The 19,160-nt window shown below is 43.6% G+C and overlaps 1 protein-coding gene across 1 annotated transcript in view; it reads left to right on the top strand.

Annotated features, from left to right (window-relative positions):
- LOC106566529 (voltage-dependent calcium channel subunit alpha-2/delta-3) overlaps positions 1-19,160 on the top strand; it is a 332,855-nt gene that overhangs the window by 217,251 nt on the left and 96,444 nt on the right. Inside the window, 5 exon segments of the mRNA XM_082959689.1 lie at positions 3,416-3,582; positions 14,767-14,838; positions 15,042-15,122; positions 17,656-17,730; positions 18,604-18,637. Coding sequence (XP_082815815.1) covers positions 3,416-3,582; positions 14,767-14,838; positions 15,042-15,122; positions 17,656-17,730; positions 18,604-18,637 — 429 coding nt within the window.

The following is a 19,160-nucleotide window of genomic DNA, read 5'->3' as shown; positions in this document are numbered from 1 at the left end:
TGTCTCTCTGGACATGGAGCTTTGCAGAGCTTGGGGGGGGGGGGGGGTGATGGCAGACAACTGGCTGCCATAGCACGGACGGGTCACGTCACATCGTATCTCACACATGGATGCTGGTCACGGCTTGCACAGCACTTTACTGCTGGGGTGTATGTGTGTGCATGTGTGTGTGTGGTCACGGCTGTCTTGGTGGATAGAGGACTTTCCGGCTGGTTCTAAAATTAGAGTTAGCCGAGCGACGCGCGGATGGGTGGGAGGGGTCTGACTCTGCCTCCTTCGCTGGATAGACACAAGACAGGCAGGGGGTCATTCAATGCATGGTGTGTGTCCTACGATAAGTGTGTGTGTGTGTGTGTGTATGTGTGTGTGTGTGTTTGTATATCTGTGTGTGTATGTGTGTGTGTTTGTATTTCTGTGTGTGTGTGTGTGTGTGTGTGTGTGTGTGTGTGTGTGTGTGTGTGTGTGTGTGTGTGTGTGTGTGTGTGTGTGTGTGTGTGTGTGGTGTGTGTTTGTGTTTGTGTTTGTTTCAGAGAGGATGATGAAAGTCTCGCAGCGAAGTGACACAGTCCAGCCAGAGTCATGCAGGGTAGACGGTAGACTCTATGGATGGCCTCTATTTCTGTACTACAGTATTGAACAGAGCTGTATTATTGAACAGAGCTGTACTATTTAACAGAGATGTATTTTTGAACAGAGCTGTACTATTGAACAGAGCTGTACTATTGAACAGACGTATATTATTGAACAGAGCTGTATTATTGAACAGAGCTCTACTATTGAACAGAGCTGTACTATTGAACAGGGCGGTATTACATTATTGAACAGAGCTGTACTATTGAACAGAGCTGTATTATTGAACAGGGCTGTATTATTGAACGGAGATGTATTATTGAACAGAGCAGTACTACTGAACAGAGCTGTATTATTGAACAGAGCTGTATTATTGAACAGGGCTGTATTATTGAACAGGGCTGTATTATTGAACGGAGATGTATTATTGAACAGAGGTGTACTACTGAACAGAGCTGTATTATTAAACAGAGCTGCCATATTGAATGGAGCTGTACTACTGAACAGAGCTGTATTATTGAACAGAACTGCCATATTGAACGGAGCTGTTTTATTGAACAGAGCTGTACTATTAAACAGAGCTGTATTATTGAACAGAGTTGTATTATTGAACAGAGCTGTACTACTGAACAGAGCTGTACTACTGAACAGAGCTGTACTACTGAACAGAGCTGTACTTCTGAACAGAGCTGTTTTATTGAACAGAGCTGCCGTATTGAATGGAGGTGTACTACTGAACAGAGCTGTATTATTGAACAGAACTGCCATATTGAACGGAGCTGTTTTATTGAACAGAGCTGTACTATTAAACAGAGCTGTATTATTGAACAGAGGTGTACTACTGAACAGAGCTGTATTATTAAACAGAGCTGCCATATTGAATGGAGCTGTACTACTGAACAGAGCTGTATTATTGAACAGAACTGCCATATTGAACGGAGCTGTTTTATTGAACAGAGCTGTACTATTAAACAGAGCTGTATTATTGAACAGAGTTGTATTATTGAACAGAGCTGTACTACTGAACAGAGCTGTACTACTGAACAGAGCTGTACTACTGAACAGAGCTGTACTACTGAACAGAGCTGTATTATTGAACAGAGCGGCCGTATTGAATGGAGCTGTACTACTGAACAGAGCTGTATTATTGAACAGAACTGCCATATTGAACGGAGCTGTTTTATTGAACAGAGCTGTACTATTAAACAGAGCTGTATTATTTAACAGAGCTGTACTATTGAACAGAGCTGTACTATTGAACAGAGCTGAATTGCTGAACAGAGCTGTATTATTGAACAGAGCTGTACTATTGAACAGAGCTGTATTATTGAACAGAGCTGTACTATTGAACGGAGCTGTATAATTGAACAGTGCTGTACTATTGAACAGAGTTGTATTATTGAACAGAGCTGTACTATTGAACAGAGCTGTACTATTGAACGGAGCTGTATTATTGAACAGAGCTGTATTATTGAACAGAGCTGTACTATTGAACTGAGCTGTATTATTGAACAGAGATGTACTATTGAACGGAGCTGTATTATTGAACAGAGCTGTACTATTGAACGGACCTGTATTATTGAACAGAGCTACATCAGTTTTTAACAAGCTCTCACAGTCTCATTGCAGAATTAAACATTCAGCAACGTTCTCCAAACATCAACTTTTAAAGTTAAGGGTTATCTTTAGGGACTCATTCTGAATGGTTAAGTTAAGGGTTAAGGTTTGGGATAGGGTTAAAACATTACGTTTAGGGACTCATTCTGAATGGTTAAGGTAAGGGTTAAGGTTTGGGATAGTATATTAAAACATTAAGTTTAGGGACCCATTCTGAATGGTTAAGGTAAGGGTTAAGGTTTGGGATAGTATATTAAAACATTAAGTTTAGGGACTCATTCTGAATGGTTAAGGTAAGGGTTAAGGTTTGGGATAGTACATTAAAACATTAAGTTTAGGGACTCATTCTGAATGGTTAAGGTAAGGGTTAAGGTTTGGGATAGGGTTAAAACATTAAGTTTAGGGGCTCATTCTGAATGGTTAAGGTAAGGGTTAAGGTTTGGGATAGTATATTAAAACATTAAGTTTAGGGACTCATTCTGAATGGTTAAGGTAAGGGTTAAGGTTTGGGATAGGGTTAAAACATTAAGTTTAGGGACTCATTCTGAATGGTTAAGGTAAGGGTTAAGGTTTGGGATAGGGTTAAAACATTACGTTTAGGGACCCATTCTGAATGGTTAAGGTAAGGGTTGAAGGTTTGGGATAGTACATTAAAACATTAAGTTTAGGGACTCATTCTGAATGGCTAAGGTAAGGGTTAAGGTTTGGGATAGGGTTAAAACATTAAGTTTAGGGGCTCATTCTGAATGGTTAAGGTAAGGGTTAAGGTTTGGGATAGGGTTAAAACAAAGTGTCCATGACTGGGATTGAACACACAACCTTCTGATTCAGAGTCACCACCCCCATCTACAACATCTTAGCAAAACCCAAGCTTTTTTGATGGTAGTAGCACTCATTGTTGCCCCTTGTGGAAGGTTTTGAAGTAATTTCCTGACTTCCTCAGGACATGAATAGACGTGCAATTTCGACGTCAGTCTTGAACGATCTCCCTGTTTAACAGTAGCATAAGGTTACAACATCTGTTCTGACAGGATGTATATTCTGAATAATTTTGGGATATTATAGTTTTTCTCTTTCTCCCCCTTATCTCTCTTTCTCTCTCCCCTTGCCTCTCTCTTTCCCTTTACTCCCCCCTCCTCTCTCTCTCTCTCTCTCTCTCTCTCTCTCTCTCTCTCTCTCTCTCTGTCATCTCTCTCTCTGTCTCTCTCTTTGTCTCTCTCTCCCCCAGGTTACTTCACTCAGATTTCCACTCTGGCTGATGTACAGGAGAATGTGATGGAGTATTTGCATGTGCTCAGTCGACCCAAAGTCATTGCCCAAGAGCACGACACGGTGTGGACCGAGGCCTACATTGACAGCACCGTGAGTGGACACCGCTCCCCCATCTCTCACATGGTACTGTCCAATAGTAGTCACCCCACACAAAACAATAATTCTGTATGTCCCAGTGTCAAAGTCTGCTCCCTCTCCCTCTCCCTCTCTCTCTCTCTCTCTCTCTCTCTCTCTCTCTCTCTCTCTCTCTCTCTCTCTCTCTCTATCTCTCTCTCTCTCTCTCTCTCTCTCTCTCTCTCTCTCTCTCAATTCAATTCAAGGGGCTTTATTGGCATGGGAAACATATGTTAACATTGCCAAAAGCTCTGCCTCTCTCTCTCTCTGTTTCTCTCTCTCTCTCTGTTTTGACCTGTTATTTGCATCCCTTTATAGCTAAAGTTTGAGGTGTCTGTACTTTTAATATTTGTTTCTTACTTTTCAGTCAATGTGTTCAGGGATAAAGCCCCTGAAACAGAGGGTGTTCAACAATATAATGCTGTATGCTATTTTAATCAAGGGTTGAAGGTTTGAAATACCACTGGGTCATCACTCAAAAGGACACTTTTCTGCTTCCCACAACTATACAGTTGAAGTTGGAAGTTTACATACACCTTAGCCAACTAAATTTAAACTCAGTTTTTCACAATTCCTGACATTTAATCCTAGTAAAAATTCCCTGTTTTAGGTCAGTTAGGATCACCACTTTTTTTTAAGAATGTAAAATGTCAGAATAATCGTAGAGAGAATGATTTATTACAGCTTTTATTTCTTTCATCACATTCCCAGTGGTTAGAAGTTTACATACACTCAATTAGTACTTGCTAGCATTGCCTTTAAATAGTTTAACTTGGGTCAAACGTTTTGGGTAGCCTTCCACAAGGTTCCCACAATAATACCACCCCCGTGCTTCACGGTTGTGATGGTGTTCTTCGGCTTGCAGGCCTCCCCCTTTTTCCTCCAAACATAACTATGGTCATTATGGCCAAACAGTTCAATTTTTGTTTTATCAGACCAGAGGACATTGCTCCAAAAAGTACGATCTTTGCAAGCAATGGCTTCTTCCTTGCTGAGCGGCCTTTCAGGTTATGTCGATATAGGACTTGTTTTACTGTGGCTATAGATACTTTTCTACCTGTTTCCTCCAGCATTTTCACAATATCCTTTGCTGTGGTTCTGGGATTGATTTGCACTTTTCGCACCAAAGTACGTTCATCTCTAGGAGACAGAACGCGTCTGCTTCCTGAGCGGTATGATGGCTGCGCGGTCCCATGGTGTTTATACTTGCCTACTATTATTTGTACAGGTGAACGTGGTACCTTCAGGCATTTGAAAATTGCTCCCAAGGATGAACCAGACTTGTGGAAGTCTACCATTTTTTTTCTGAGGTCTTGGCTGATTTCTTTAGATTTTCCCATGATGCCAAGCAAGGAGGCACTGCGTTTGAAGGTAGGCCTTGAAATACATCCACAGGTACACCTCCAATTGACTCCAATGATGTCAAATAGCCTATCAGAAGCTTCTAAAGGCATGATATAATTTTCTGGAATTTTCCAAGCTGTTTAAAGGCACAGTCAACTTGGTGTATGTAAACTTCTGACCCACTGGAATTGTGATATAGTGAATTATAAGTGAAATAATCTGTCCGTAAACAATTGTTGGAAAAAATACTTGTGTCATGCACAAAGTAGATGTCCTAACCGACTTGCCAAAACTATAGTTTGTTAACAAGAAATTCGTGGAGTGGTTGAAAAACGATTTTTAATGACTCCAACGTAAGTGTATGTAAACTTCCGACTTCAACTGTAGGTATTATATGCTAAATCTAGGTGAGGTAATATTTAAGGTTTTATATGATATCATGTATGTGTACAGTATATATTTCACCAGTGATGAAAGACAACGCAAACATTTAAGGATTTAAGTTAGTCCATGATCAGGAAAACTTGATGTTGTTGAAATACAGTGAATCAGTGAATCGTTGTGTGTGTATTCAGAATAACAAAGACTACTTTGGACGTGTGTGTGTGTGTGTGTGCAAATTTGTGTTTGTAAGTGTGTGTGTGTGTGTCCCAACAGATGGAATCATTAAGTGAATGAGCCCTGTGTGCTTGTTTGGAAGCTGTGTAGCAGGCATGTGAAACACACTGTGACAGAATACTGCGTTAGTCCTCAGGTTATTCCCCAACCTGGCACATTCTACCCCCCTCTGTACCTCGGGTCTCATTCTCTCAGCCAATCACACACACACACACACACACACACACACACACACACACACACACACACACACACACACACACACACACACACACACACACACACACACACACACACACACACACACACACACACACACACACACACACACACAGGGTTACTTCCTGTGCTTAAAGCATTGTGTTTGGTTGTGCATTACGGAGAGTGAAGCGTGTGAGCAGTAGTCATTTGTACGCTCACTAGATAAAACGAGTGGCTGAGGAAATGGAGGGAGACAGAAGCAGGTTTCTCTCTCTGTAGCAGTACCGCCCGCTGTCACAGAAACAACGACTCTTTCTACCTCTTTCTCCATCTCTCTTACTCCCCAAACTCACTGTGTCTCTCTCAGCCCCCCTTTCAGACAAAAGGAAAGGGTGTTTTTCCTCATCCTCTTGTATGACCAAATATATGTGCTGTATTGTTGAAAAAATGTCCACCTTTTTGTATCACCTTGTAGTCCACTGATATTTGCTAGCTTGTGGGTTTGTGGTGTGGTCGTACCAGTGACCTGAACACAACCACAGAACCCAATGACAGCTCAGATGTATTTAGAACCACAAAGAGAACCAGCCACAGGTTTTGTCCCAATTCAGTCAATACCAGTCTAGTACACAGTCTCTGTGTCACGGGTCCTACCTCTATAAGTCCCCTTTAGGAAAACCCCTTTCAGGGGAGAAGATGGATGTTTATATAACATCCCTTTATCCCACCACAGATGGTTGTTGACACTAAAATGCTTTCTGCTTTCTGCCACAACTCTACAAAGCTATTGATTATTTGTGTCTGTTTTCTTCTCGTTTAAATCTCCTCTCTGTAGCTCCCTCAGGCTCAAAAGGTAAACAGTCTGACTGGAGGTCTCTCTCTCTCCCGCTCGCCACCGTGTCTCCGTATGTGTGTGTTTGGATTTGTTCACCTGTGTTTGCAGCGTGGCGTGTGTCCATGCGTGTTTGAGCACCTGTCTCCGGTGTGGAATGGTCACATCCGTGTTGGAGCTCACATTTTAAGACACAGCGTAGATAAGAGATCTCCCATGGCTTTGACGTGTGATATGGTGTGTGTTGCTTTATTTGGTCATAATGCTGTTTGGAATGATTCAACCACCTGGATTCCAATGCCGGCTAATGCATTTCTGTCATTGGTGGTACTGTTTCATTGCATAGTCACCTGCACTTCAGATCACAGACACACACACACACACACACACACACACACACACACACACACACACACACACACACACACACACACACACACACACACACACACACACACACACACACACACACACACACACACACACACACACACACACACACACACACACACACACACAGACACACACACACACACACATAAATTAACTCACTCACACATTACCACTTTTTCATTCATCATTGGTGTTGCTTTGCTGATATGTCCATGTACATGGGTACGTGTGGGAAAGCTTGTGAGTCTGTGTGTGTGTGTGTGTCAGTGTAAAAATGCACTCACTGTTACTAGCCAGAGAGTAGAAAAGGTAATTGCCTATAATGGCTGTTGTGATGATTTTTTGTGATGATTCTTCTCTTCATAGTTGGTGCTTTGTGATGAATATGTCGTGGTGGAGCAGAACTTCTGCTGAGTGCCTCCATAAGCAGAACGATAATGATCCTGAAGCAGAGAGGGTTTATGGAGGAGCGCAGCAACGGACAATTCAGAACAACGCAGAAAATAGCACTCCCACCACTGCACTGCCATATGTCTGCCATACCACCATACCACACACACACAGTCTGACAGCGCGTTGGAGAAGCACATGAGTGCCTCACAATCATCCACGTAACACCTGCCTAACCTTACCCACCCAACGAAATACACACATAGGGTAGAGGTAGTGGTGGCTATTCAGCATGATATTCTGTCAGGATTCAGTTTTATTATCCAATTGTTTTCATTATAGATTCAGGTTTTAGGCTGATATGTGATTGTTAGATGCAACGGCAGCACAATACTGAGATTCAGGGCTGATTCCTGTCTGATTGGTAGATTCAGGGCTGTTTCCTTTCTGATTGGTAGATTCAGGGCTGATCCCTGTCTGATTGGTAGATTCCTGGATGTGTCCTGTCTGATTGGTGTATGCAGGGTCTAAGTTCTGTCTCATTTGTAGATTCAGCTCTGATTTCTGTCAGAATTTTAGATGCAGGTCTAATTCCTGTCTGATTGGTAGATTCCTGTCTGATTCCTGTCTGATTGGTAGATTTAAGGCTGATTCCAGTCTGAATGGTAGATTCAGGGCTGATTCCTGTCTGATTGGTAAAATCATGGCTAATTCCATTCTGATTGGTAGATTCAGGGCTCTGTCCTGTCTGATTTGTAGATTCAGGGCTGCGTCCTGTCTGATTTGTAGATTCAGGGCTGCGTCCTGTCTGATTTGTAGATTCAGGGCTGATTCCTGTCTGATTTGTAGATTCAGGGCTGATTCCTGTATTTTGATTTGTAGGTTGATGGCTGAAGACAAAGTAACATATTGATTTCTTGCAGATTTGTATCTCTCCCTGAACTCCTGTGAGTTCAGCCTGTCCTTCCCCTCCTTCTCTTTACTCCACCCCTCCCACTACTTTCCTCTCCCTTGGCTCAGCAGTTCCATCCATCTTTCTCTCCTTCCCTCTCCTCCTCTCCCTCTGCTTCTTTACCTCCTCTCATTCCCCTCCTCGCCCTCTTCCTCTCCTCCTCTGGGCCCACTAGTTTCATCCATCATTCTGCGGATCATTTGGCTTTGTCCCCAACCACCTGAAAAACTGACAGGGGAGTGAGGCGGAGAAGCTGAGGGGAGGGAGAGAGAGGGAGAGGGGGAGAGGAGTTTTGAAGGAGGGTGAGGATCACTGGGAATTGGTTATGTCATGTGTTACAGTACGTTTTGTGTAGTGTACGCAGTCTGGGTGGAGGTGGGGTGTGTGTGTGTGTGTGTGTGTGTGTGTGTGTGTGTGTGTGTGTGTGTGTGTGTGTGTGTGTGTGTGTGTGTGTGTGTGTGTGTGTGTGATGTAGAGTTGTATATTTATCCCCCAGGAGGGACCTATAGAGGGCCTTACAGTCAGCCCTCACAGTCCAATCATCATTAAGCCTGATCGCCATGGGAACAAAGGTTGCCACAGTCACCGGTATGCCATTTGTCACTTCAACCCAGATTCCAGGGTGTCCAGAAACAATGAAAGGCTGGCACGGTCCCCTTGTACCACAGTCCCAGGTGGGGTGTCAGTAGTAAGCAATAAGCATATCTGTGTGTGTGTGTGTGTGTGTGTGTGGACGCTGTAAGAATCTGACCTGTATCTTTATGAAGGACTCGTATGCCCCATTTATTAACACTGACACCATGAGCCCAAGAGACACACACACACACACACACACACACACACACATACATTTTTTCCCACTCATGACATGGCACCATCTTTATGAATGAATAGAAAGGTTTCTAGCTACGGTATAAAAAAACAGATAACTAACTGATGAGCCACTTCCTTGCGAAGTGGCTTGGTACATAAGCTCTGATTAATGGCCACTATGAATAACCTTGTTTCTTGGTGCCAATAGCCAAAACATTGAAGTAAAAATAAGGAAAATGTCTTCACGCTCTAATGAATGACTATGGTGGTGGAACTGAGAGATATTTGGGCAGGTTTACCTCCAATAGATGGAGGAAATGACTGCCTTCTCCCATGATGCCTCTGTAATCACCCACTAATTATGTCATTTCCTGGAGCAGCTGTGCAGGTCTGAGCATCACCTGGATTCTCTGAGTGAGATCATCCATGCACACACACACACACACACACACACACACACACACACACACACACACACACACACACACACACACACACACACACACACACACACACACACACACACACACACACACACACACACACACACACACACACACGACACATAGAGGAATTCATAGTTTTCAAATCAGAGCTCATTCACCCAGAGACACACAGGGAATCAGGCTCTGTAACACACATAATCACCCCTAAACTGCAACATCTACCAACCACTCGCTACTTCACCTGCCATACACTGGGGACTTGCCAACATTACTGTTTCATATTCTAGAGCATTCTCAAAATATAAAAGATATCTGAGTCCATTGTTCAGATCTGCACAGTTCCTGCCAGAAGGCTCTGCTGATGTACTGAGAAGCTCCACCTGTTCATTTATAGATCAATGTCATATGATCTGACAGAGACACTCAGTCTGGAGATAGAGTTTGTATTTTTAGACAAGGTCCCGTCTCTTTGTCCCTGTCCTTTGATCGATTTACCAGCGTCCAGCCAGCAGTGTAATTTGTTGTTGGTGTTGGCAGTGGGTGCTGTATTTATGTATTGTTGTCATCCAATCCCATTTTATCCCATCCTATCCCATACCATCCCATACAATCCCATTCTATCCTATCGCATCCTATCAGAGCCTATTCCATCCTATCCCAGCCTAACCCATCCTATCCCATCCTATCCTATCCCATGCTATCCCATCCAATCCTCTCCTATTTCATGCTATCCTATCCCATCCAATCCTATCCAATTCTATCCCATCCATTCTATCCAATCCGATCCCATCCCATCCGATCCTAACCTATTATATCCCATCCCTTCCTGTCCTATCCCATCATATTCCATCCTATCCTATCCCATCCTATCCCATCCTGTCCCATCCTGTCCTATCCTATCCTATCCTATCATATCCCACCTTGTCCTATCCCATCCAATACCATCCAATCTTATCCTATCCAATCCCATCCTGTCCTATCCCATCCAATCATATCCCATCCTATCCTATACTATCCAATCATATCCTATCCTATCCCATCCTGTCCCATCCTATCCCATCCTATCCCACCCTATCCTGTACTATACAATCGCATCCTATACTACCCCATCCTTTCCTATCCCATCCCATCCTATCATAACCTATCCTATCCCCCATCCTATCATATCCCATCCCATCCCATCCTAAACCATTCCATATTATCCTATCCTATCCAATCCTATCCGATCCCATTCTATACCATCCCATTTTAACCCATCCGATCCTATCCCATCCTATCCTGTCCCATCCTATCCCATCCTATTCCATCCCATCCTATCCTATTATATCCCATCCTTCCGATCCCATCCTATCAAATCCCATCCTATCCTATCCAATCCCACCCCACCATATCCCATCCTATCCTTTACTATCCCATCATATCCTATCCTTTCCTATCCCATCCTGTCCTATCCTATCCCATCCTATCCCATTCTATCCTATTATATCCTATCCCATCCTATCCCATCCTATCCCACCTATTTTCATCCTATTCCATCCTATCCCACCCTATCCTGTACTATACAATCCCATCCTATACTACCCCATCCTTTCCTATACCATCCCATCCTATCATAACATATCATATCCCATCCTATCATATCCCATCCCATCTTATCCCATTCCATCCTATCCCATCCTATCCCATCCTATCCTATCCCATCCCATCCAATTCTCTCCCATCCCATCCTATCCTATCCAATCCCTTCCTTTCCCATCCTATCCCATCCTATCCTATCCCATCCTATCCCACCTATTCCCATCCTATACTACCCCATCCTTTCCTATCCCATCCCTTCCTATCCCAACTCATCCAATACCATCCCATCCTATCCTATACTATCCTATCCTATCCTATCCTATCCTATCCTATCCTATCCCATTCTATCCCATCATATCCTATCCTTTCCTTTCCCATCCTGTCCCATCCTATCCCATCCTATCCCACCTATTCCCATCCTATTCCATCCTATCCCACCTTATCCTGTACTATACAATCCCATCCGATACTACCCCATCCTTTCCTATCCCATCCTTTCCTATCCCATCCCTTCATCCCAAGTCATCCAATACCATCCCATCCTATCCCATCCCATCCCATCCCATCCTATCATATCCCATCCCATACTATCCTATCCCATCCTATCCTATTCCATCATATCCCATCCTATTCCATCCTATCCTATCATATCTCATCCTTTCCTTTCCTATCCCATCCTGTCAAGTCCCATCCTATCCTATCCAATCCCTCCCCACCATATCCCATCCTATCCTTTACTATCCCATCATATCCTATCCTTTCCTTTCCCATCCTGTCCCATCCTATCCCATCCTATCCCATCCTAACCCATCCTATCCTATCCTATCCCATCCTATCCCATCCTGTCCCATCCTATCCCACCTATTCCCATCCTATTCCATCCTATCCCATCCTATCCTATCCTATCTTATCCTATCCTATCCCATCCCATCCCATCCCATTCTATCCCATCCTATCCTATACTATCCTATCCCATCCTATCCCATCTTATTCCATTTCATCCTATCCTGTCCTATCTCATTCTATCCACCCCTATCCCCTCCTATCCTATCCCATCCTATCCCATTCTCTCCTATCCCATCCCATCCCATCCTATCCTATGTTATTCCATCACATTCCATTCTATCCCTTCCTATGCTATTCCAACCTACCCCATCCTATCCCATCCTATCCCATCCCAACCTACCCCATCCTATCCCATCCCAACCTACCCCATCCTATCCCATCCCATCCTATTCCATCCTATCCCATCCTATCATATCCCACCCTATCCCATCCTTCCTATCCCATCCTATCCCATTCTATCCTATCCCATCCCATTCTATCCCATCCCATCCTATCCCATCCTACCCCATTCTATGCAATCCCATTCTATCCCATCCTATCCTATCCTTTCCTTTCCCTTCCTATCCCATCCAATTCTCTCCCATCCCATTTTATCCCATCCTATCCTATCCCATCTTTTCCCATCCTATCCCACCTATTCCCATCCTATTCCATCCTATCCCATCCTAACCTATCCTATTCATCCCATTCCATTCTATCCCTTCCTATGCTATCTCAACCTACCCCATCCCATCCTATCCCATCCTATCCAAGTTATCCCTTCCCATCCTTTCCCATCCTATCCCCTCCTATCCTTTCCTTTCCTATCCCATCCTATCCTATCCTATCCCATCCCATCCAATTCTCTCCCATCCCATTCTATCCCATCCTATCCTATCCTATCCCTTCCTTTCCCATCCCATCCTATCCCATTCTATCCCATCCCATCCCATCCCATCCTATCCCATCCCATTCTATCCCATTCTATCCTATCCCATCCTATCCCGTCCTATCTCATCCCATCCTATCCTGTCCTATCCCATCCATTCTATCCCATCCCATCGCATTCTATCCCATCCTATCCCATCCCATCCCATCCTATCCCATCTTATCTCATCCCATCCTATCCTATCCCATCCCATTCTATCCTATCCCATCCCATTCTATCACATCCCATTCTATCCCATCCCATCCCAACCTTCCCATCCCATTCTATCCCATCCTATCCCATCCCATCCCATCCTATCCCATCCCATCCTATTCTATCTCATCCCATCCTATCCTATCCCATCCCCTATCCTATCCTATCCTATCCTATCCTATCCTATCCCATCCCATTCTATCCTATCCCATCCCATTCTATTACATCCCATTCTATCCCATCCCATCCCATCCCAACCTTCCCATCCCATTCTATCCCAGCCCATCTTATCCCATCCTCTCCTATCCTTTCCCATCCTATTCTATCCCATCCCATTCTATCCCATCCTATCCCATCCTATCCTATCCCATCCCATCCCATCCCATTGTATCCTATCCCATGCTATTCCATTCTTTTCCAGCCTATCCTATCCTATCCTATCCTATCCTATCCTATCCTATCCCATCCTATCCCATCCTATTCCATTCTATCCCTGGGACATCCATCAGTAAGAGATGGACTGTGTGGAGGCTGACAACACATTACACATCGTTAGACATTTTCTTACCTCAAAAGTGGTCCGAAGTCATTTTTTCCAAAGTTAATAATGTTCCTTTCCTTGTTGTTCTAAAGGTCTTTCATATGTCATCTTTTACCCATAAACTTTAGTGCCACTAGTTGGCTGTGGTGTGACATTCATATTAGTGAATATGTGTGAAAGTACTGTTGTTTCTAAGATGAGGTCTGTAAGGTGGTGGAGAGGTTTGGGGGAGGTTTTTGTGACCCCAGGCCTGCACAATGATAATCCTACTCTATGCCCTTGAACAGAGTACTTAACCTTGCCTGCATCTATTTTTAATACTATCAACTTGATATCTGTAAATAGACACTATCTATTTCCAGATTCGGGGAGCCTTTGGTAAAAAGATAATATCCTAATTATTCCCACAGTCTTTTGGGAGAGATAACCATCCTGTACTTAAACAGTGCCTGTGGCTGAGATTGACTCCGCTCATGATCAAAGACAGACCATGATTAAACACATTTAAAGACACATAATAAACATTATTATACATGTGACTAAAGGTTTAAGGCCTTGCTCGCTGTGGGTGTAGTGGGAAGGGTTCACAGGGTTGGTATAATTGTATATTTACATAAGAAAATAAGAGAATGTTGCGCTGAACTGCAGTTAGGCAACTATTCTGATCTTCAACTGTTTGAAACTCTACTAGTATCACAATATGTGAGATCACACAGTGCTTGTTTGATTTCCAGTTGAGGGTTCACATACCCAGGCACTAACTGTCACTTACAGGACACAGGTAAACGGTAACTGGTTCTGTTGAAGGATTGTATTTATTAGTGCACACCATAGCAAGCAGTATAAAAATGTTTTGCAATGGGAAATGAGTATATCTTATTGGATAAGTTCAGGTTAGTCCCTCCCCGTTTCGGCCGTTTGCTTCCGCTTAGTTCCTAGTGGATAAACCCCAGCTGTGACAACAGCAGAATGGCACTCGGTTCTGACGACATCCACTGTATTCCATAATGTGCCTGTTCTTTTTTCAGAACAGAATTCAAAAGTTATTGATGAACAATTAGGGTCTTATGTATCTTCTTTGTTTCCTTCTTTGTTTCCTTCTTTCTTTCCTTCTTTCAGTTGGAGGATGGTCAGGGTCCTATTTTGATGACCACTGTGGCCATGCCTGTGTTCAGCACCAAGAACGAGACGGTGAGTACACATACGCACACATACGCAGACACACACAGACACACAGACACAGATGCACACATACACACGCACGCACACACACACAGACACACGCGCACACACACACACACATGCATATACCACACACGCTTGACCAACAACTTTTCTTGATGTTATCCAAACGTTGTGTTGATCCTTCCTGTTTGTTGTGTGCATGTTTCCAGAGGAATAGAGGCATCCTGTTAGGCGTGGTTGGTACTGATGTTCCTGTCTCTGAGCTCCTCAAAACCATCCCAAAATATAAGGTACTGACCCTCCCCCAAATTCAGTCTTCACTGAAAACATCAGAAAATTACAATGAGCTTACACATAGCACTGTTGATACTTTCACTGGATGATCAGAATGAGCTAACACATAGCACTGTTGATACTTTCACTGGATGATCAGAATGAGCTAACACATAGCACTGTTGATACTTTCACTGGATGATCAGAATGAGCTAACACATAGCACTGTTGATACTTTCACTGGATGATCAGAATGAGCTAACACATAGCACTGTTGATACTTTCACTGGATGATCAGAATGAGCTAACACATAGCACTGTTGATACTTTCATGAGCTAACACATAGCACTGTTGATACTTTCATGAGCTAACACATAGCACTGTTGATACTTTCATGAGCTAACACATAGCACTGTTGATACTTTCACAGGATGATCAGAATGAGCTAACACATAGCACTGTTGATACTTTCATGAGCTAACACATAGCACTGTTGATACTTTCACTGGATGATCAGAATGAGCTAACACATAGCACTGTTGATACTTTCATGAGCTAACACATAGCACTGTTGATTCTTTCACTGGATGATCAGAATGAGCTAACACATAGCACTGTTGATACTTTCACTGGATGATCAGAATGAGCTAACACATAGCACTGTTGATACTTTCATGAGCTAACACATAGCACTGTCGATACTTTCATGAGCTAACACATAGCACTGTTGATACTTTCACTGGATGATCAGAATGAGCTAACACATAGCACTGTTGATACTTTCACTGGATGATCAGAATGAGCTAACACATAGCACTGTTGATACTTTCACTGGATGATCAGAATGAGCTAACACATAGCACTGTTGATACTTTCATGAGCTAACACATAGCACCGTTGATACTTTCACTGGATGATCAGAATGAGCTAACACATAGCACTGTTGATACTTTCATGAGCTAACACATAGCACTGTTGATACTTTCACAGGATGATCAGAATGAGCTAACACATAGCACTGTTGATACTTTCACTGGATGATCAGAATGAGCTAACACATAGCACTGTTGATACTTTCACTGGATGATCAGAATGAGCTAACACATAGCACTGTTGATACTTTCATGAGCTAACACATAGCACTGTTGATACTTTCACTGGATGATCAGAATGAGCTAACACATAGCACTGTTGATACTTTCATGAGCTAACACATAGCACTGTCGATACTTTCACTGGATGATCAGAATGAGCTAACACATAGCACTGTTGATACTTTCACTGGATGATCAGAATGAGCTAACACATAGCACTGTTGATACTTTCACTGGATGATCAGAATGAGCTAACACATAGCACTTTTGATACTTTCATGAGCTAACACATAGCACTGTCGATACTTTCATGAGCTAACACATAGCACTGTTGATACTTTCACTGGATGATCAGAATGAGCTAAAACACATAGCACTGTTGATACTTTCATGAGCTAACACATAGCACTGTCGATACTTTCACAGGGTGATCAGAATGAGCTAACACATAGCACTGTTGATACTTTCACTGGATGATCAGAATGAGCTAACACATAGCACTGTTGATACTTTCACTGGATGATCAGAATGAGCTAACACATAGCACTGTTGATACTTTCACTGGATGATCAGAATGAGCTAACACATAGTACTGTTGATACTTTCATGAGCTAACACATAGCACTGTCGATACTTTCATGAGCTAACACATAGCACTGTCGATACTTTCACAGGGTGATCAGAATGAGCTAACACATAGCACTGTTGATACTTTCACTGAATGATCAGAATTAGTTAACAGATAACACTGTTGATACTTTCACTGAATGGAACTGTGACAGAGCACTCAAGAACAGAAAGCACAAGTATTCTAATCAGAGATATTGTTCAAAGTTTTTAGAGAGATTGTTTGAACCTCCAGCCTCATACCTTATAATAGCATGTAATTGTAGCGTCTGTAGACTACTGGCTTTTTTATCTGGACTTCCGCTGGAGGATGGAGAAGTTGATTATTACTCTATAGGAGGGATGAGAGATTTAGATGTGGGATGTGTTTTGACATTTAAAAGCATGTTATTTAGTTCAGACCACATTCACCGACAGGGTTGCGTCTGGAATCAGTGAAACCCACGCACACACACACACACACACACACACACACACACACACACACACACACACACACACACACACACACACACACACACACACACACACACATTGAAAGCGACCACCACCTTGTTTTGTAGAAATGTAAATGAGTCACTGTGGAAATGCGACGATTCTGGCTCCAAAACATACAAAGAGCTTGATTACGCTCTTCATCACTTTTCATATTCATATTACAGTTTCTGTGTGTGCGTGTGTGTATGCCTGGATTTTGGCATAGTTCCAAAACTGTTAGTTTCTCTCTCCACCACTGTATGTATAATTTTGTGTGTGTGTGTGCGTGTGCGTGTGCGTGTGCGTGTGTGTGTGTGTATGTGTGCGTGCTCGTATATGCATCTGTTGCAGCTGGGCATCCATGGTTACGCGTTTGCCATAACTAACAACGGGTACATTCTGACCCATCCTGACCTCAGACCATTGGTGAGTATCACATTACATCTAATATCAACTAACCCTAACCCTTAGAACAACAGAGAGAGGAGCAGAACCTAGCATACACCAAATCACTGTCTAAACACACCTTTCAGCTGTGTGTGTGGAGGGGAGGGGGGTATGTAGATGAGCAGACAGTGTTCCAGACAGTACTGGGCTGTGAATACAGCTACTGTATAACTGTGATTAACTATATCTTCAGAGAACAGGTGAAGAGAGAGGAAGGAGAGAGAGAGGGGGAGAACGGGCAAAGAGAGAGGAAGGAGATAGCGAGGGGGAGATTAGGTGAAGAGAAAGGAAGGAGAGAGAGAGGGGGAGAACGGGTGAAGAGAGAGGAAGGAGAAAGAGAGGGGGAGATTGGATGATGAGAGAGGGAGGGGGAGAACGGGTGAAGAGAGAGGAAGGAGAGAGAGAGGGGGAGATTGGATGATGAGGAGAGGGGATTGGGTAAAGGAAGAGATTGACAGGGCAGGAGGAGAGAGGAAGGTTAGAGGGGAAGAGATGTATACAAGGTAGGAGGAAAGAGGAAGGGGAGAGAGATATTGGAGGATGAGAGAGAAAGGAGAGGGAGGACAGGAGAGGGCTGGAGCGGAGGACAGGCAGACAGGGAGAGTAGTTAATAGATGTCTAATTAGAGACTGTAATGAACAGTGTTTAAGAGCTAATGAGGGGTAGGAGGCTGTCCTTTCACTGACAGATGAATGGAGCAGGATGATACACACGCACACACACACACACAGACCGACACATACACAGTGTGTTATAGAAAGTGGACTAAAGACATTTGTCTGGCCAGAGGCCCTCTTCACTCACACAGAGGTGAACTGCTGTCATGTATTTTTAATGGCTTATATCAAACAGGCTCACTGTAACCCAGGAGAGGTGAGGAGGAGAGGTGAGGAGGAGAGGAGAGGAGGAGAGGAGAGGAAGAGAGGAGAGGAGGAGAGGAGGAGAGGTGAGGAGGAGAGGTGAGGAAGAGAGGAGAGGAGGAGAGGTGAGGAAGAGAGGAGAGGAGGAGAGGAGAGGAGGAGAGGAAGAGAGGTGAGGAGGAGAGGAGTGAAAGAGAAGAGAGGAGGAGAAGGGAGGGGGAGAGGAAGAGAGGTGAGGAGGAGAGTAGTGGAAGAGAGGAGGAGAAGGGAGGAGAAGAGGAAGAGAGGTGAGGAGGAGAGGAGTGGAAGAGAGGAGAGGAGGAGGAGAGGAAGAGAGGTGAGGAGGAGAGGAGTGGAAGAGAGGAGGAGAAGGGAGGAGGAGAGGAAGAGAGGTGAGGAGGAGAGGAGTGGAAGAGAGGAGAGGAGGAAAAGGGAGGATGAGAGGAGTGGAAGAGAAGAGAGGAGAGGAGGAGAGGTGAGGAAGAGAGGTAAGGAGGAGAGGAAGAAAGGAGAAGTGAGGAGGAGAGGATAGGAGAGGTGAGTAAGAGA

This window comes from Salmo salar, chromosome 13 (genome assembly GCF_965601325.2).
Source record: "Salmo salar chromosome 13, fSalSal1, whole genome shotgun sequence".
Lineage (NCBI taxonomy): Eukaryota > Metazoa > Chordata > Actinopteri > Salmoniformes > Salmonidae > Salmo > Salmo salar.
Note: the sequence above shows the minus strand (reverse complement) of the source record. Positions and strands in the feature narration are given on the sequence as shown.